Source organism: Vidua chalybeata, chromosome 1 (genome assembly GCF_026979565.1).
Source record: "Vidua chalybeata isolate OUT-0048 chromosome 1, bVidCha1 merged haplotype, whole genome shotgun sequence".
Classification (NCBI taxonomy): Eukaryota; Metazoa; Chordata; class Aves; order Passeriformes; family Viduidae; genus Vidua; species Vidua chalybeata.
The window spans coordinates 24,699,939-24,720,300 of NC_071530.1; the positions used below are offsets into that span (position 1 = coordinate 24,699,939).

Below are 20,362 nucleotides of genomic sequence, written 5' to 3' on the forward strand. Positions count from 1 at the left end.
AGGCAGCACAGTGGCAACCCCAGCAGGAGAGATCTCACAGAGCCTTTAGCTGAATGCCAGCAATTCTCACAAAACTGGAGAGCTGATCACAGGTGGGAACTCAGAAGGACAGGAAGTGCAGCAGGAGCTGCTCTGAGGGTAAGGGCATCTGCAGTAATGCTAGAAGAGCTCACTCCATGAGCTCCAGCTTCAAAGGACACCGAGTTCAGTTCATTGCAAATGACTGCTAACATAATCCCAAAAACACTAGCTGAAGGAAACCTGGGGGGCTTTTGGTAGTGCAAAATGTCAGTAACTGATGCCAGGTAAACATGAAGGGCTGCCTGATGCACAGCAGTGCTGCAGGAATCAACTCCACACCAGCTGAAATTAAACACAGAATATGTGTGACCATGGCTCGGGAGAGTCACTGCAAAGCACCCAGAAATGCTCCCCTTGTGGTGACAGACAATAGGAACTGCAAATGCACTTCCTGCTGAAGGTGTGCAGATGTTTCCCACTCTTTAAGAGAGAGAAAAAAAAAGCTTTTCTAAACTCCTTTTGAAAGACCCAGTCAGAAACCTCTCCAAAGTGATTCCCTACTCTTTTCTCATCGGATTAAAACAAATTTATGAAACTGAAGTAACATTGGGAAATGGCTTTTAGTGGGAAGGGGAAATGAATGAGACTGAAATGATATTTATTCTCCTTCCAGTTATTTTGGAAGCATTAGGGAAAGCCAGCAGGAAGGTTTGGAAGAAAAACCCCTAGCACAGTCCCTGGGAAGGCCCAGGGGTCAGTGACAAGAATGCGCACCACACTGGTAGTCAGCAATTCTCATTTACAAAATCAATTTTCTCATGGGGGAAAAAAACAACCAAACAACAAACCAGAAATCCAGCCAGCACATACTTCAGTGTCTGACAGTTTAGTCATTTACAATCTAAAATTGAACTTCAAGATTACCCTATGTTAACAACATGGGGTCCTCCCCATTACACAGATAAACTAATTTCTCACCTTCAATTCCATGTCCTTTACTATTTACTATGAGACTATGAAGTCTCATTTTGGAGAGGAAGACTAAAATACATTTCCATTACTGTAGTTAACTTTTATTGGAACAGTCTTGCTGTTAGCAGATCTAGCAGAAACTAAGTGAGTTCCCAAGGAATTAAATCCTTTCCACAGCAGCAGGTCTTGCCCGTGACGAGCTATAGATCACAGTAGAGGGCTCTGTGGAAGACTGTGCCAATGAGCAGTTTTCCCTCGTAGGTGGACGCCACTGAGCTTCCCTGCAGCACAGAGCCGTTGTCAGCGTAGACACGTGTCACCACAGGCTTCTCCGAGAGGATGTTCTGGATGCGCAGGACCTGCCAGAGCGGGAGGACACATCTATTGAAATGGTCATGGGGGAAAATGCTCCAGGGAGAGGCGGACCATCAGCATGTTAACTTAAACAAATTAGTTAGGATGACCAGCTGCTGATAATTGCAACCACGTGATTCCCGTGAGAGGGCCTTTAGTGAAGCACGGTCCACGAACACTGATTTTTTTTTTTTTTAAGTTGTTGTGCAACAGCTGTAAGGAAGTCAGGCAGTCATCCCCACCACTAGGAATGTGCGCATTTTTTTCCAGACTAAGAGTTAGTTAATATCTTCTTATTTTCATATTTTTCCCAGACAGAGTAAACAACTGCCTAGTATCAGAAATCAACTGCTATTGAACATGGTAATTTTGAGAAGTGTCTTACAGGAAGCTTCAGACAAGGCTGAAATCCAATGGACAGCAGCCAGCTGCACTCGTAGCACTATCGCCCTGATGCCAGTACCTCACTGATTTCACAGAAAGAAGAATTACAGTGTTACCTACAGATGAACCACACTTGCACAAATTAATCATTCCTGTGGAAATGTTTCTGGTCACACTTTGCACTCAGTCAATTATGTTTAGTTTGTCAAAGAGGTCCTGGCTCAGTAATTAATGCAGTTCATCAGAATCTGTGTGCATGTCCACAGCTGCAGAGAAAGCAGCCTGAGGAGTCCAAAGTGACTGAGCTACTGGTTGGAAATTATTTAGTTGTTGCCCAAGGATCTGAATAGGTGTTTGTTAGTGAGTATATGCTGTTCAGGCTCTCACTTGAGAGCAGAAGCCAGCTTGGTCTTTGCTTTAACAAAGGCATTCTGTGCCAGGCACTTTCTATGAAATGCAGTTAAGTTATACCAGCATAATTTGAGCAAAACAACTTTCTGGCACAGACATAGCCAAGAGACCAGTGATGTCTCCCAAAAGGCACCTCAGATGCAGGAAGATTTTCAGGATCATAGTAGAACAGCTTCATCCCATTGGGATGACATCCTGCCCAGACGTCTCCAGTGTGAGGGTCAATAGACAAGTTATCGACCAGAGTGTCCAGCTGCAGTGTCTAGCCAAGATAAAGGAAAAACAAAAAGTTAAATCCTGGAAGTAAATCCTGGAAGAAAACTACAACATAACCAACAGACTTGTCTAATCTGACATAACTTAGACTGGCTTTTTTTTTAAGAAATACTTTTCCCCCCACTTCTGTTTTTCTTTTCCCCTAGTATGCATCATCCCCACCTCTGTGCTATGAGAAACCTGCTTGCTGCTCTAAGCTTCTCCATCAGCTCATTCACATCTACACACCTCTGTGGATGCTTTGAGTGCTCTGAGCCCCACTGCCTGAGGCAGATTTCCACTACAGCTCAACAGCATACCCAAGGATTCCTCCCTGGTTGTTGGTGGGAGGGTGGAAGATTTGAAGCTCTGTAACGGGGTGTGCAGACACCTCTGCAAACACACAACAGGAGCTGCCCAGATCAGAACTTTACAGATGATCATGCTGAGATCTCAAGCATTCATTGAAACTATTCTATCCAAAATCCATATCTGCCTCTTTTTTATAGAACAGCAGCACCTTACCTTCACATGGGTTAAACTCCAGTTAGCATGTTTTTCCATGACATAGACATTGTGATCCAATACATCTGCAATATAGATGTACCTTCAAAAGAAGGAAAAGCACCTCTTAATATATATGAGTAAGCAGACACCAAAACTAGACAGTTCCTCCTGTACAAACCCACACACAAACAGACATTGCAAGCCAGCCACAGGGCACTGAAGCCAACCTGCTGAGCAGCTCAGCTACACTGAGGTGCCAGTATAGCTTCACACTGTGCCAGTTTTTCCATTATGACACTGAAATAAGCCTTGGAACCAGAAAATCACAATTACAATTTTTTTTTTTAATCACCTGTCCACACCATAGGACTGGTTGATTCAGTCATACAGATGTAGGACTGTAGAGCACTCCTCCCCATTAATCCTTGCAAGCAAGACACACAAACTCCTGTATCAGCTGGTTAAAATGCAGCAACTGTTGACCTTATTGCCTATAAAGTACCACACAATGCAGCAAACACTGCTGCTAAACACCGAGACACAAAACTTCTGTGCTACAAACACTCTGCATCACTTGTGTTGCACAGGCAGCACCTTGCCTTTCATGAACCAGTTCAGGCACCTGACCACAGAGGTACCAGGTGTACAGATTAAGATCTCCAGATACTTCTGTGTGATAAAACAAAATCTAATGTAAGGAGAAACTTACTTTCTATCAGGTGAAATGTTAATTCCATTGGCTGAATAAAACCCAGATGCTACTTCTTTAACTTCTTTTGGACTGTAGTAAACAACATTTGACCAGGTTAAACCCAAGAACATTTCTAAGAACATCAAGAGGAAGTCAGAGAAGTAGTGGTCATTGGTAGCATAGAAGCTATCTGGTCCTGTGGCTACTATATCATTCACACTAAAAAAGAAATAAAGAGATGGAGAAATTAAAAAAAGAAAAAATTAGAGGTATGAAGGAGCATTTTAGGACTGCCCAGAATACAGTCAGGACATGGTCATCAATACCCATAAAGAGGCTGCAATTATAGATGTACTTCAAGTAGTCACCAAATTATTTAGACCCTTTTTACTTCTATTTTCTATGAGCCAGGACAGTGCAGTGCTGAGACCTGAATAGGGCCATAGGCATGCTAGAGATCTGACTACCTGTCTGTAAGTACATTGAAATAATTTTTTTATAAGTAGTACTATTATTAATATTATTTTCTTTTTCGTTACATTCAAGTAGAAATCAGAGAACAAGTAAGTGTTGTGACAGCTTTATCAGTCTGGCTGTTTATTTTACAATCATATTGCAGCAGGACAGACCAAAAAAAAAAAAATTTGTATTCAAAACGAGAAAAACAGAAAAAGCTAAATATATGTTTATTTTTACAGTGTAGGAAATCCAGACACTAAAATACCTGGAGATTCATATCTGTAATAACCTGAGTGTGGGTTACATGAACAAAGGAGAAATGGATGCCAAGCTAATTCACTGGCATCAATCACAGCAGCACTTAAGACTAATTTAGTGATACAGCTATTAAAAATCTAATTTAGAGGAGAGATTGGAGAAACACTGCTTTTGATTACACAGATAAATAGTAATCAGTAAGAGAAACAGGGATGCTGGTTAAAGAGGAAATATCTTCTATTAATAATAGCCTAAATCCAAAAATCATCCTACATTGGATTTCACCAATGCAGCCTGATCTGGAGGAAGACTGTATTTGAGTCCAATACCTTGTCAGAAGGTCATGTTGAATGGTTTTCAGGTGTACAAGAGAATTGTCATCTTCTACAAATTTAAACAATTCTACTGTGCTCTTCTGGTGGGGATGGTTCACAACAAAGAGGTACACGGTGTCGTCTTGAAAAAGAAATGGAAACAGCTGAATTCTCTGCAGCAGTTTGTGTGGCTGAGCACCCCCAGCCCTGAGGCAGCCTCGAGCACAGAGCACGTGCTCAGTCTGGTGCATTTGTCTCATGGCTCTACAGAGGCAGAGGGATGAGTACCCACATTCTGCAAGATGCCTCTGCAACCGGATCCAGATCTCCAGCTAACTTTTCTCCCAGGCTGGCTCTACAGGGAACTGCTTTGTTAATAATAGATTTTTGCTATTTCTACCAAGGAAGAAAGAAATGACCACCTCATCCTTATACCCAAGTCACTGGGTTTTGCAGTCTGTGAAACAGCCCCAGCCAGCTGGAAGAAGGGTTTGTGGCCAAGGCAGTTTGGGCTTTTGGGTTTGTCTACCACATTCCCTGGGAGAGTGGAAGGAGCATCCTTCTCCTGCATTCTGTGCAAGGCTGCAGTCCATCTGCCCAGCCCTTCTGGTAGGACCCTACATTAGCCACCACTGATTTTTCCAACACCTTCCCTTAAAGGGTTACTGTATGGGGATGCAGGTCAAGCTGCAGCAATAGTTTTCTTTATATCTGCAGAATTCTACTTGCCCTGCTAAAACCCCTAATGAAAGGACAGAGGAAAAGATACTTTATTAGTAATCAGAGCCTGACATAGTAGAAGGTATCTTGGAAAAGAGAGCCTAGCTTGCCAAAGAGTAACGGAGGTTTTAGTAATTCACAGAGTTGATAATTTACTACTTTGCCACAAAAGTTTCCATTCTGGGCACTAGTAGTCAGTGAATGATGTATCTCCTCAAAACACTTGAACCCAGCGTGAGACACATGCAAATGTAAAATCAATTTTCTCTGGTTTTCAACTCTAAATTTTACCATGTTTTCTTTCCTCTTAATATCCAGGGCATCCTTCTGTTTCAGACAGACTGAAATTATGTGCAAGTGTGTTTCCTTGACCAACTGACATTTAGAAAAGAGCAAAACAAAGGTGAAAAACCCCAAACCTTTTTGTGTCCCAGCAAGAATCACCATTTGGGGGTGCAGGGCAAGGCTACAAAGGGATTCCTGATTGTGCTCTCTAGGCTGATATTTGCCATCATCTCGAGCTCTTTACCTCTGTCTATATAGGTGCTGATTCCATGAGGGTTAAACGAAGCCAGATCAAACCCTCGGCTGATTCTCAGTTCCACTGCTCTGGGATTGTCTTCATTCAAATCCATCAAAAATATTTCACCTGGCTTATCTGGAGCAAAGCTCTTTAAGCCTGGATATTTCAAGCCCTGTAGAATCCAAACATAAGAAAATAATTCCTGGGTAAAAGGTAAACAAGAGAATCACAGGGCTGAAAAAGCCAGGGCCTTGATCGGACTTGCAAGCACACATGAGGATGTCCCATGGCCAGCCATCCTAATTGCAAAGAAAAGGTTGAAAACCTATCTCCTAAAGGCTAAAAAAAAAGTCAGGAACAGCAAAATCAATACATAAAATTTGACTTTTTTTTTTTTTTTAAAGTTAGGCAATTAACACGGCTTCTTAACATGACAGAGGATTGACATTTCAACTTCATTTCAATGAAGTAGCATGAAAGAAAGCCAAGGTTACGTGGCCAGGTAAGTCAGTGCAATAGGATACCTGTGTCAGAGCCACCAACACCACTTCTGTGTCAAGAAGCATGCTTGCTGAGGGGAGCGAATGACAGCTAAGCCAACACAAGACTGGGCTGTTCTTTTGGAGCCAGTCAGACTTGTAGAAAAGAACCCCTCCTGCTGTTTTCACCTATGGCTTCTGCAGTTAAGGAAGCAGGCAAGCCCCAGCATGGGAACTTACAGAGCTGATGAAAGCCAGTCCATTGGGAAGTATATCGATGTCTTCTGAACCAGTTTCTGCAAAACAGAGATAAACAGGGGTTTTCAGGTGACATTAAGCATTTCCCATTGAAAAAATCTCCTTTTAATTACAATTCCAGCTCTCATGAATGACCCTTTCTAGTATGACAGCACACACAATGACGTTTGGTGGAAAAGTTTGGCCACTGCATTAAAAGTGGTAGCAGAAGACAGCACATCAAGTTAGGAAATAGTACCAGGGTTCATCTCTTTTGGGGGCCCAGGAGTGCCCCTGCAGTGGCCAGGCAGTCTCCTACCCAGCTCCATGTGCCCCCAGATGTTGTGAGATGAATCACCAGGTGTGGGATGAATCACCAGTTCCTGAGGATGTGTTCAGCAGCAAGCAATTAGTGTGAGCATGGAGATTTCCAGGGCAGGACCATACCCGTGACTCAGGCCTCAGGCTTGCATAAGGCAGCTGTGGGAATTGTGCACACTAATTCTCCTGATTGAGCTCGGACACTTCACAAAAATGGATTATCAAATATTTAGTTAAAGCTCTCAAGTGACAGAGAACATACTATAACAGCTAAGGGCTTTCATAGTTAGACCTCACTTTCAACTAGAGGTAATCACTTCCAATATTGCCAGTTCCTGTAGCTCCTGTAATGTTTTTCCCTGCTAAGAAAGGAAGATAAAATAAAAACCCTTTAGTAAGAACACTTGAGCAATTTTAGACTTTCATAAAGCACTCTCTAAAGAGCTGTTAGTCCAATGCTGAAGGCCATTTGCCATCTCACATTTCCAGCACTCCCCAGAGAAGCCTCCCCTCTTTTCTCCAAATCACCAGCAAAAACAGCATTTCTCACAAGTCACTTTCCAGATGATGAGGGAAACCACTCAGGAGCACTTGCTTAAAGAAAATTCTTCGGCAGGTTTTCTTTATCAGAGCCATCAACACAAGCTTTTTCCACCCAGCTTGTCCCATGTCTCCAAACCCCATCCTGCTTTGCCATAACCACATGAGAGCCTGCATGGGTCACACAATCCCTTGCACCTCAACACCTCTTCCCAAGGAAACACCTGCAAATTTGAGCTGGGTTTATTGTTTGCTTTTAAGCAACTCCTATTTATCCAAGCACTGGTTTGCCTGGGCTGTAATTGGTCCTGGGATTACTGACAGCCTCTCTGGAGAGGAACCAGAATGCCAAATTCACCCATCCAGGAAAGTTGCTCCCTACCTCAGCCCTGGGAAGATGCAGTGGCACAACTTCTCACTTCTGGCCAGAGCCAGCTCCTCCTCAACTTCAGGAAGTTCCTGCTCCATCCCATGACAGCAACAAGCAGAGTATCCCTGCCTTCTGAAGAGCAAAATGTCTGAAGATGCATTTTGGGAGGAGTCAGCTGTTATCCCACCCTGGGTTTTGGTTCTGAATTTTGACTAACTCAGGCGGGAGACAACATCTGCACTGATGTGTCCAGAAACACTTAGAGTCTGTATTTACCAATTAAAGTTTTGAATTTGGGCTTTTTTTTTTTTTTCTTTCTCAGCTCAGCTTACACTCTGGTTTGAGCCACAAACTCCTTTCCCTTGCCCCAGTCTCTCCAAGTCTGGGTTAATTTATAAAATGGGGTTAGTGGTAATTCTCCACTTCCCAGGATTGCTGCAAGGCTAATAGCATAAATAAATGCTGAGAGGCTCAATTGCCATGGTGACATGAGCTGGACAGACAGCTTTTACTGGCAGCACACACTGGTGAGTGAATAAACAGAGATATAATCATTTATCGCTACTGAATCGGCGAGGCTGCCAAGCAGAAAGATGAGCAGGCTAATTGGGAGCAGATAATTAAAAACTACAAGCTTCCGGTGGAAGGAGCGCACTGAGAGCCCTGCACACAACTGCCTCAAGAGAAACTGCCCAGCAAAGCACATTTTGGGCACTCCATGGCCAGGTCCTGGAATGTGTGGAAGCCAGTGGCGTCAGGAGAGCAGTGGAATGCTGACTCAGCACAGCCCTGCTGATCCAGCACTGCCGAGGAGGGGCTGCAGACACACAGCCGGCCCAGGGGAGCTCAGGGACTCTCCTGCATGCCCTGTTTTGGGTGGGCTCTGTGCTGCTGCTGCAGGCACCCTATGGGCCAGGAGAACTAGGAACTGACTCCTTAGGTATCACTTGTATGCACTATGTTGTTTAATCATACCACTGAGCCCAGCTTGTCCATGGGGTTATCTGAAGAGGTGGCATTTAAGAAAAAAATTAAAATAGTGTGAAAAACTGCTGCCTACTTTAGAAACATTGGCTTTTTGTTGTTTTTTATTTTATCTTAGTATGATGTATTCTGCAGGTGTATCTAACAAAAAAGCCCATCTGGATTTCATGTCCAAAAGTGTGACACTGTTTTGCCCATACCCCACGAATTGTTGCAAGATACAAGTATTTCTAGCAACATCTGTAGTAGCTTCTTGAACTTTAGGAATTAGTACAGGAGATATGGTTAGTTTATTATAAACCAGTAACATGATGAGGCATCAATAAAACTCAGAAGCTAGTGTTTATTCTACAAATATAGCCTTTCCTACATATTTGTGAATGAGGCTTAGGACAAGCTGAAATTTTTGTTTGTTCAATGTTTGCATCTGTGCTTATATTGCACAATATTTGAAAAGCAGAATATATTAAAGTCTTTAGAAAGATACAGAAAAGATGAAACTGTGCAGAAAAAAAAGGGTCCACTAGAGAAGTCTTCCATTTACTCAGTGTTTGCTTCACTTACTATAGATCCATCACTTATAATTCATAGACTGTAACAGAGGTCTGTTCCTCTATGTACAGAATGAATAGATTAAGATTATTTTGCTCAGATCCAGCTGATCCAGCTCTGGGACCTATGTCACATTTAAGAGTTCAGAAAGACTGATTTAAACATTAAAAAAAGGACAGATTGTTAATTCAGCTTTATCCTAGCATTTTAAAGGAAAAAGTCCCAGGAGGCCAAGATGTCCATGTACAAAGACATCCTTAGACAAAGTCACCCATGCAACTACAGCAGAAGCCCATGTCTGAGCAGTACTACCTAGGCAGCATTTAAGCTTTACGGATCCTTGGTCACCCTGAGTGATATAAGCCCCCTGGACATTTGAGTGACATTTGAGTGACCATGCCAACTTTTAAGCTTGCATAATCCTTTATTACTTCTCTTTCTGCCACACTGGACCTGCTAAACTAATTTTTGGCATTTCTATTTTTCTAACGAGCAGCAAACTGCAGAGCAAAGGCAAGGCAAGGTGCAGTTCCCTGTGTGAAGGGGCAGTGTTAGAGGAGCCAGCAAGAAGCAGAAATGGAGCTCTGTAAATGGATCCACTGCCTCTAAGGAGAGGCAGGTTCTCAGAAATAACCTAATTCACATGTAAATGTCAGGCACAAAAACCAAGATACTGTTCAGAAATTAAATACAACTCTATTTGTCTTCTCCAGGTTTCCTTTTTTCCTCAACAGAACAATCATGTTGCAAAAAAAGTCTTATAAAGATTGTAATAGTGACATGCTTAAAAAATTACTCAGAAATTATTTTATATTAATCACCACCAAACAAACATCATTCATAGTCTTGTATGAGTAAATTACAGCTTAATCTAGAACACCTGGAAATTTTTTAATGTAATTTTTTCTCTACATATTTTCAAGCACAGGAACTCTGCATATACACATTCACAGCAGCAATTTGACTTTATAAAGATGTTTAAATCCTGACACAAGGAACAATCAAGATTTATGAAATCAACTCACTGACTCAGCAAGCTCAAAGGCAAGGCTGTAAAAGCTCATCCAATGACTTTTTACACATGAAAAATCCAGACAAATTTCAACATAATTTAAGCCATTTCCAAAAATACTAAGGAGGGGGAAATCCTTAGCCATCAAGCCTGCATTGATGTTTTTTGGGAGAAAGGGAGACACAAAAAAGCAATCCATTTCAAAGCTAGCAATTTCATATACTGGTTATCCTAAGTGGAGAGAAAAAAACCAAGACATAAATATTGCTATGTGCTGAACACATGGCCCAAAGTACAAAGTCAACATTTCAGCCACTCTGTTAAACCTCTCTGCAAACTAGACTAAGATGACAAACATGACCCCTCGCTCTTTGGAACCGCACAGCTGCATTGCACAACAGCCCGAGCTCCACCCGCCACCGGCACCGCGGCACCAGCCGGCTCCTAAATATCCCCAAAATGTGGCGCTAAGGAGAGGCAGCCTGGCTGGCATTTAGCAGCCACTCCTCTGCCATGTGCCTATGGCCTTCTCCTAAGGCTTGCACCCTTGCAGCACTTCCCATCTCCAAGATGTAACCAGCTGACAGCCACCTGCAGGTACCTGCCTGAAGAGCCAGCACTCCCTCATCTAAAAGCCAAATCATTTCCTAAGTGGCTTAGCAAAGGAGAAGTGTTTCCAAGGTACTCAGTTTTAAGAAAAGGAAAATAAACTAAATACCAACTTATACCCAGCTAGTTTTTCAGTACTATTTTTCCTGCAGTTTCCCCCTGTCTCCTACTCCAAGTCCAACAAACCAAAGTCAAATTAGCACTTTGTTTTTGGGATCAGGCTTGGAAGCTGGCTTTAAGAAGCCACTACAAAAGAAGGCTGGACAAAAGCAATGCACTCAGTTATTTTAAGCACGTACCGATCCCTTTAATGAGCCGGCAGCTCGGGAGGCTCACTGGGGCTACTTCCCGTGAAGCATTGAGTCTGTTCCTGCAAGAGGAAAGAGCAGGGTTAAACAGCACGCAGCCAGTTTGAAAACAGGTAACTTTCCCAGTTTTCAGTTTTATTGTCTGCCACATTGCAGCAACAAATCAGCCATGAAATACTGAATAAGCAAACTCCAGAACCAACAACACAACTGCTCCAAATCATTGCAATGGTTACACATGACCAAGGATTAAGTGATTCTTCCACACTGAGTAACTTCAGAAACTTCATCAACAAGCTTTCATGACCCACTGCAGCTCAGATGATAAAATAACCACACTTTCTTCAGGTTTCAGACACCTAAATATAGAAGCACCCTGCAGTTAGGACCAACATTTCACATGAGGAGAGGGTAATTTTTTACTGCAACCCACTGCCTATTTTTGGTGACCAGCAGTTGTACTTTCTTCATTTTTTGTCTACATTCAAAGGTAGCAAGAGTACTGTTGCAAGGTCAGGAGCGCTCTTTTCCATACAACAAGCAGGACTTGGTAGTATGGTTTTCAGCAATTACCCTGTACCCTCCTCTTCACTCCTGGCAACCACCCCAAGCATTACCCTTCATCAGTGCTTATTTCATTAATGAATGTGCATGAAATTCCACCTCTCATACTTCATTGGACAAACAGATACAGACAGGCACACAGAAGTTCGTATTTCTCAGTTTCCTCTGTTCCAAGTTTGCAAATCTGCATGACCACCTCACAGCCAGGAGGTTTGCCCATGCTGGTCTGCAGTGACACAAGAAAATATGTTGTATTTCTATGTATTCTAGTGTGCTAGAATATATTTTTTTTTAATGCCCAGAAGGAAGCATTTAACCTAACGTAGTAACTCTTTTGCATGACTATCATATGCATATGTTGAAGCTGCTGCTGCAATCACAGGAAATTCTGAACGCAAAGATCCCATGGCAAAACTTGGCCATGTTTATGTTATGGTTTTAGGCATAAACATAAACTAAACAGCAGTATCAGTCAGTGATAAGAAAAATATGTGACACAGTTGAGCACTGTATGGTATGTCAGTTCTGCATTTTTTAAATCACTTGAATATGAATTGTAAATCGCTTCAATGTTGTATCACTGACACGGGTTGTTAATATAAGGCCAAAATAAAAGAAGAAAAACAGTAAAATTGCAGACAACTGCAAAGGAAAGGAGCCAAGTTAAACCCTCCCAAGCCCTCTCTCCCAGCACAGGAGAACTGACAGAGAATCACGCTGGCTCCCAGCCCACAAACGGCACAGGAGGGATATCTCCCTGCTTCCCCCTTACCCACTGACATCCTGGCACAGCCAAACCCACCAAGCCCTCGAGGGTGGCTCAGGGGGATCCTGCCTGAAGATGCACTGTTGCCTGCTTAGGACTTTTCCCTTCCCTATTTTCACCAGCTTTTCCCAGGCAGGCTGCAAGCCACCCCAAGCCAAAAGCGCAGCAGGAACTCAGCCAGCAGCCAGCAAGGGATGATGATATCCCGACAGCATTCCCAGGGAAACACTTCATGGGCTGGAATGAGAGTAATTCAAAAGGACACCAGTCACAAGCCTGCAGCATATATAGAGGCTTTTCCAAAATGTGTCAGTTTATCTAGCTCAGACAGCCTCAGCCACGCAGCCAGATGGCCTAGATTACTAACTGGCCATACTAAGGCCTGGAATATGGAGGACCCGCAATATGTGTGGGATGCAACTTCAAAGAAAGCAAGAGCTTTTGACTCTTGGTGCAAGTCCAGTGCATGGCATCTTTTCCCTCACCGTTTCTCTTTCCAGTTTGAGTCCTCCACCTGCCACCCTGCTCCATGGGACACAGACCACAGGCCTTCCCTTTCCTTCAGAAGGAACCCATTGCATATTCAAAGACCTCTCTCTCTTTTAGTTTTCCTCATCTCTAGATTAACCAGTCATGAATCTCTTGGGATTTGATTCTGGTGTTTTTTAACAAATTCAGAAAGAACTACAGAAAGTCTTTGCTGGATTCTTGCCTCTGGGTAGGGAATGAATAAAAGAGTCCCTTGGCAAGAGCTAACACCACCCAGAGTTTCTCCTCTCAAGACTGTGTTAAATTACTTTTAGAGTACTTTGCGATCTGAAGTTGTGTATTTCCAAACTTGGCAGCTGTCTTAAGACCAGCTACTTGTACATCACAATTTGCAGAAAACACAGTACATAGGAAAAATCCACAGAGAGCTACAGAGACAGGGGGATCCTGTTTCTTCATGGAGATTCTCCTTTACCAGATTCCTAACATTTCATTTGTTCATTGAGTTTGGAGGAGAGGTGGAGTCCTCTGCTCTTCATAGCACTTTGGCTCACCCCACTAAAGCCTGGGAATATCTTCCAGTTCTGCTATCCCAGCTTATGCAATCCAGGAGGGCCCCATTACCACTGTGGCTATCACCAATAACATTTGTGGTGGATTTAATGCAGCCATCATCCATGCCAGGTAGCAGGGTCCAGGCAGTAATGCTCTCCTTCTGTAATTAGATACAATTACTATCTACCCAAAGTTCAATTAGCTGGATGTCATTGCTATGAAATCAGGCATTTGGGGTCCTTGTGAACGTAAACAAAATTATAATTATTAAGTCACCTTCCAACACAGTAATTCAGCATCACTTTTGTGACCTGAAAGGACCAGTTACACATTCAGGAGCTTTCAGGACAGAAACTGCTGTGCGCACATTCACACCTCACAGCATGAGGTGTGTGATATGGAGCATGACATGGCTGGGTATTTCAGCTCACAGTAAGTGAGGTCATAGCTTAGAATCACCAAAGTCTGGGCTCCACCAGAGGAAACCTCATGTACATAGGGGCTATTGTTATCCAGAGTTAGCTTTGGTAGAACAAAGTTTCTGGCAAACTATTTTGGGTTACTGTTTGGCCAGTCGGCAGGAGATGAGGTAAACTCACGAACAGTGCTTTTGGCACATCTCTGTTAATTGCAGGCTCTATAAAAACAGAGATACTACCCCTGCCCCTGGACACCTTCTTCCCTTGTCCCCTTGCTCCCATCATCCTGGGGAGGACTTCACATCCACTCAGTGCAAAGGGCATTTCCTCTGCATAAATGGTCCCGAAGTTAGTTAATGCCGAAATTGGATGAAAAGGGCATCACGGTGCCCGTATTTTCTCGGGGGAAAAACGGTTCCCTTGATAATATTGACGGCAATGATGGTGATGATGAAGAACCCTTCCTCTCTGGCTGACACTGCGCTGATGCAGGGCAGGTGCTCGCTAAGCTGTGCCCGAGTCCGGGAGCTGCGGTGTCCTCCCGCTCGGAGGGTGGAGGGAAGCGCCCGCCGCCCCCGCCCGGCTCAGCCCCGCACCCGGGGGACGCCTCAGCCTCGTCCCGCCCCGCCGGCACCGGGACCCGCAGCTCCGAAACCCCACCGGAGCTCACCCACCGGAAGGCCAGCAGCCGCTCTGCCGCCAAGGCTGCCGCTATCCCGACGAGAGCCACCGCCAGCAGCTTCCCCATGGCCGCTCCCGGCTCCGCCGCGTCCCGTCCCGTCCCGTCCCGCCCCCGGGCCCGGCGCTGCCTCCCTCGCCCCCGCCCCGCGGCACGGGGCCAGGCAGTGCCTCTCTGCAGGCTCCATGCTACGGCTCCCGTGGGAAAGGCAGCTGGACCAACTTCCAGCTCCCCTATAAAAAAAAATGTGTGATTGTACAAAAATAAGTGCGTCAGAAAAAGTGCGTGATGCGGCTTCCGCGTACACCTCTGCTGCGATGTACACACTAATAAGTGTACATTCATACCAGAGTTTCCCCCCCAGATGGTGTTTCTTCCACTGCCACCCTCCCACCAATATCTTTCTTCTCTGTGCAGGAGAAAGGCTGCAGGACCCACCTCAGAGCTCCAGGGTTTCTCCATTCAGCAATCTGCTTTTGCATCATCTTCAGCGTTGGCCACCCTGTGCTTTCTGCTTTTTGGAGGAACACACTTGGCAGGCTAATGACCTCCCTCAGCAGTTATTTTTCCCTGCCATGCACAGTGAATGTCCTCATCTGCACACATTCCTTTGCACTTTTCTGAACATCTGAGCAATCATTTAAAAAGGCTTTTCTGCTCTTCTTGCCCTTGCCCTTGAGGCCAAACAGATGCTCCACACTTAGTAGTACTTCAAGTAAAATGGGTCAGGGAAGAGGAGAGACTCTAAAATATCTTTTCCCCTCAGTTTTGGAATATTTCTTTTCCCTTTTCTGGTCCTTGATTACTTTGAAATTATAGCTAAATGAGGTTTTTTGGGAGGAATGCATGGGCTTGTTGTGACCCAAGTGTAAGATCTGGCACTTGGCCCTTGCAGAACCTCATACCATTGGCCTCAACCCATGGATCCAGCCTGTTCAGATCCCGCTGCAGAGCCTTCCTACCCTCCAGCAGATCAGCACTCCCACACAGCTTGATGTTGCCTCAAACTTGTTAGATCTCCACACCCAGATAAATATATTAAACAGGACTAGTACAAATACTGAGCCCCAGGGAGCACCACTCATGACTAGCCATCAGCTGGATTTAACTCCATGCACCACCACTCTCTGGATCCAGCCATCCAGACAGCTTTTTCACTCAGTGGACAGTGTACCCATCCAAACCATGAGCAGTTTCTCCAGGAGAATTCTGCGTGAAATGATGTCAAAGGATTTATAAAGTCTGGGTAGACACACCCACAGCCTTTCCCTCATCCACTAGGCAGGCCACTCTGTCATAGGAGGAGACAGGTTGTTCAAGCAAGATCTGCCTTTCACAAGCCCATGCTGGCTGGGCCTGATCCCCTGCTTGTCTTGCACATTCCATCTGATGGCACTCAAGATGATCTGCTCCATGGTCTTCTCTGGCACTGAAGTTAGGCTGACAGGACTGCATTGCAATACTCCAGTTGTGCAAGCCTCCCCACCTTGTTTACATGATGGCAACTGTGTCATAGTTTTCCTGCTGCATAATGAATTCCTGCTCCTCCTGTTTATTGCCCGTTCTGCATGCACTGGCGCAGATGCACTTCATTTGGGCTGTTGTTCCCACTGCTTTCTTGGGGGTAGAAGCCCCGAGTCTTGCATGAGCATTTTCACACACTTGTGTAGTTTCTAACACCTCAATGACACCTGCATCTTTGCTGCTGTGTGGATCTCCATCCATCTCCTTCCCCCTGCCACTGAGGCAACAGACTAAAGGAGCATGTTAGCACACTATCATTGGTGCAAGTTAGCACACCATCATTGGTGCATGTTAGCACACAAACATTGATGTACTGCCTCCAGGCTTGTCTCTATCTAGACTGGTTTTATCCCCTTCCCCTTTCAAATCTAGTTTAAAGCTCTTCCAGTGAGCCCTTCTAACTGGGCAAAGATCTTTGAGATCAGGCATATCCCATCTCTCACAAACAGACTTGCTGCCATGTAGATTGACTCATGACAAAAAAAAAACCCCAGATTTTGCTGGATTCTTGTCTCAGGTTTCACATCAAGACCACTTTCCTAGCATAGTATTTTTCATTCATTTATTTACACTGCAGTTTAATTTGCAAACACACATACTGGTCACTGTCCAGAACTCAATTTTGAGAAAAGATGGGAGCAATTCATCTGATAAAATGTCAGTGTCTGCAGGGGAGGTGAAAACATCGGAGCTGGTCATAAGATTGCAAGAGTGGCCATCCTGTGTCAGATCAAGGGTTCAGCTCAACAGCTAACAAAGACAGTAAGCCTTTGGAAGAGGGCTTAGGAAGAGTAAGGAAATGGGAGGTAAGTTGGATAAATTGCCCAAGTTTCTTTCCTAGCTCTTAATTATTTTTTGCTCAGTATGATAAGCTTTACCATTTTACTTACTCCTAACTGAGTTATGATTCAAGTACTTTCCTGCCATTTCTTTGAAGTGAGCTGTGCTTTTACCACCCTTCTTGCTGATGTCAAGCCACCTAGGCACCCTGTATGGTCATGGCAGGAAAACAGTTACTTTGAGGTAGCAATTCATATAAAAGGTGCCTAAAATAGCTCAAGAAATCTCTCCTAGGAAGTGGACGTTTCTCTGCATTCATTGGAAAGGAGCCTACAGTGGCTAATTCAAGTGCAGAAATCTCCTCTGCAGATGCCTGAAGGTAGATGGAATGAATCTCCCTTAAGTCTCTGCTTATCAAGTCACCCTTGACTGAAGGAAGACTCTGGGCTTCACAGCAGATCCCAGCCAGCCTGGGGTCTGCCCACAGGCACTGTCACATCCACTCTGGCTTTCCCTCACCAGCACCCCCCAGCTGGCCAAGTGGCTGCTGGAATGCTGGAAAACTCTTGATTGCTTTTTGGTCTGTTGCAAATCCCTCTGTGGTTGCTTTGGGGCACTCAGGAGAGACCTGGGGGTGACCTCCTGCCACACAGAATAATGACTAAAAGCAGGAATGAGTTGTGTGTGCAGAATCAGCTGGAGAGGGATATGTACCAAGCCTGGTAGTGGAGGAAGTGAGCAGAACAGGGAGACAAGAAAAGTCTTATGCTAATTTAGTAATTTAGACTCCTGTACAGTCAATGAAAGAAAAGAAGCCCTCAGTAAACAAGTCCAAGGGTGGATTTTATCAAGTAGCACAAGTAGCAGACTGTAGATGCCTAGGCTTCCTCTGTCCCTGTCTCTCCCAACTGATGGAAATGAGACTGCTTACTGAGAAAAAAAAAGGGAACTTTTAAATTACTGAAGGCAAAGGGAAAATTTTCTACTAAAAATTTTAGAAGTCTTAAGTCTTTCACTTGTAAAAGATAAGCCCTTTACATGTGCTTCTCTATCTCGTATCATCATCTTTTTTAACAGGTAAGATACAGAAGCTATGTAAACACAAATTTGGATTTCACAACTATTTCAAAATGCATCATTCTTGAGTCATTAATGAAACACAATATGTTTTGCCAAACAAATTTTTAAAAACCCAAAAGTCTCTTTTTTTCCAGATTTTACTCTCTCCTATAGTGATATTAATCTGAAGTAAATCCACTCATATCTGCATTGCCAAAGTATTTACAATGAATTTACACTAAAGATTAAAGGTCAGAATATGATTCTAGAGCACTTTTGAGGGGGGTTATCTGACTAAATACAAAAGCCTGCAATGCAGGTGTGATAATGTTAAGTGCATCCTTCAGTTCATGGAGGGCATTGAGGGCCTCAGGCTCTGGAGGGCATTCAGGGCAAATCTGATTGACAGTTCTGAAGGAGTCAGGCAGTGCTCGGTGACCCCGGGCTGCTATACAAATACTGAATGAAATTCAGAAGAGGGCATGTGGGTGTGAAGATAAAGATGTTGCTATAGTTTAATGGTAGAAACAAGCAGAAGATATCAACACAGTGTGGAAAGGTTCAAAGAGAGTCTAGTGAGGTCTTAAACTGAACTCAATGGTTTTGCTGAATTCAGATCTTCAAACTGGGTTAATGTAAAGGCCACATCCATCAGATTGCTGCTGACATGCAGGTGCTGAACTAGCTTCAAGGAAAAATAAAAACTGGCAGGCAAGAAAGATGTTTCCCACAAAACTGGGCAGAAATCACAAGCAAAGCCTGTGGTTTGCCAACTGAAAGATGAGCAAAAAGGCTTCTAAAGCTGCAATTTGTGGAAATGACAAGATTCTCTACAAATGCTGTGGCCTAAGACCACTTTAACCCTGTTAGCTGATCAAAGGGAAATTGCAGATGGCCTGCTCAGATATATCACCAATTTCATACACCTTGCATTCTTTAGCCCTGTTATAGTTGAAAGCCACTTCTCAGCTCCCCATTCAAAAATTGAGAGCAGAGATTCCTACAACATCTGGGCCATTGCCACAGAGCAAGACAAAGTCCCTATTCACACCCTACCGCTGCACATAAATAGAGTTAGAAAGCAAGAGTTCATTACTATCACCTAATAGAGAGATTGGTATCTCAAGGCATTCAAGAAGACAGATACATAGTACCTTTTACAATGAAAAAGGTAAAGACATTCCTGCAGTGACACCAAGGTATATTGATTTTCTCAACTGCTGGGAAAAATACCTGTCACAATTGACATCAGCAGATTTGTGGGTGAGGGTGTTGAAAAGGCTTTTGCAGAAACAGTCTGACAATTTTAGCCCTGTCCTGCTTCAAAGCGAGCGAGAGTCTCTACCTGGCCTTTGGAGAGCTGGGTGAAGATTTCCAGCACTGCCAGCCATGAGCAGCCCAGAGGCATCTGCATAAATTTGGGTATCCAAATAAGTTTCTGAGTATATTTTGGTTCTCTCATGATGATGTGAGGTAATGAAAAGGTTCTTAGCAATGACAAGATGTCAGAACACGTCACTGTCAAAAACAGCCTCAAGCAAGGCTATGTCCTAGCCCGGCTCTTGTTTACTGCCTTTATGCAGCAGGTTTTGTTGCTGCATCTGGAAGCAGTGGCAAAGCAAGCTGCTTTAATTATTTTATAGGAGGCAGAATTGCTAAACTGGAGAGATGCCAGGCTAAATCGAAAGTCAGAGAGGTCCTCTCGGGCAATCTGCCCTTTGTGCTGACAGGGTGCTGGGTGTGCAGGATAGTACTGGTGGTTTTTCACTGCACTGCCACAGTTTAGCCCTGTCACAAGCATAAGGAAATTAATTCTGGGGTTTTTTTTCAGCCAGAAGCATGCTGAGCCAGTAGTGTGCCTTGGCAGTACAATCCTTCAGTCTTGCAGGTGACATTCTGCTATCGTGGCAGCAAGCTCCTCGAACACTGTGACTGATAATTCAGCTGAGGGAGAGGGCCATGTGGCTTTTGAAAGATTAAAGCTTTGTATAAAAGCAAGGAGGTTCCTGACTTCAAAGACAAGTAAAGGAGAGCATGTTCCTGTCATTATCACTCCTCTGTACAGTAGGACTCTCAGGCAATACACAATTTCTCTGACTCTCAACCCACTCTATGTGCACTACTTTCATGCACTTGCAAATAAAAAAGCCAAAAAGTCAATGTCCTGAATGCTGAGATTTGATCCATTGTCAAATATTAACCACTGCCAAAGACTCTTGCAGTCTTAGGTACACTGGTGTGAGCAT

The 20,362-nt window shown here is 44.0% G+C and overlaps 1 protein-coding gene across 1 annotated transcript; it reads right to left on the minus strand.

The window, feature by feature from the left end:
• Positions 1-662: 662 nt before the first annotated feature.
• On the minus strand, positions 663-14,847 carry LOC128794897 (serum paraoxonase/arylesterase 2). The gene is made up of 9 exons (XM_053955185.1): positions 14,749-14,847; positions 11,273-11,343; positions 6,589-6,644; positions 5,876-6,041; positions 4,642-4,768; positions 3,614-3,814; positions 2,923-3,004; positions 2,276-2,404; positions 663-1,352 (listed from the first exon to the last, which is right to left on the minus strand). Exons 1-9 carry the CDS (start codon positions 14,820-14,822, stop codon positions 1,194-1,196), a joined length of 1,065 nt encoding a protein of 354 aa, XP_053811160.1. The 5' UTR covers positions 14,823-14,847; the 3' UTR covers positions 663-1,193.
• Between the last annotated feature and the right edge of the window lie 5,515 nt (positions 14,848-20,362).

Bases quoted from the DNA above. Each gene is read 5' to 3' on its own strand.
- LOC128794897 (XM_053955185.1), bottom strand. From the start codon at position 14,822: ATGGGGAAGCTGCTGGCGGTGGCTCTCGTCGGGATAGCGGCAGCCTTG. The intron at 4,769-5,875 runs GTAAAGAGCTCG...TTCTTTTTCAAG, and splicing joins CAGCACCTATATAGACAGAG to ACGACACCGTGTACCTCTTT. The intron at 2,405-2,922 runs GTAAGGTGCTGC...TATCTTGGCTAG, and splicing joins GGAGTTTAACCCATGTGAAG to ACACTGCAGCTGGACACTCT.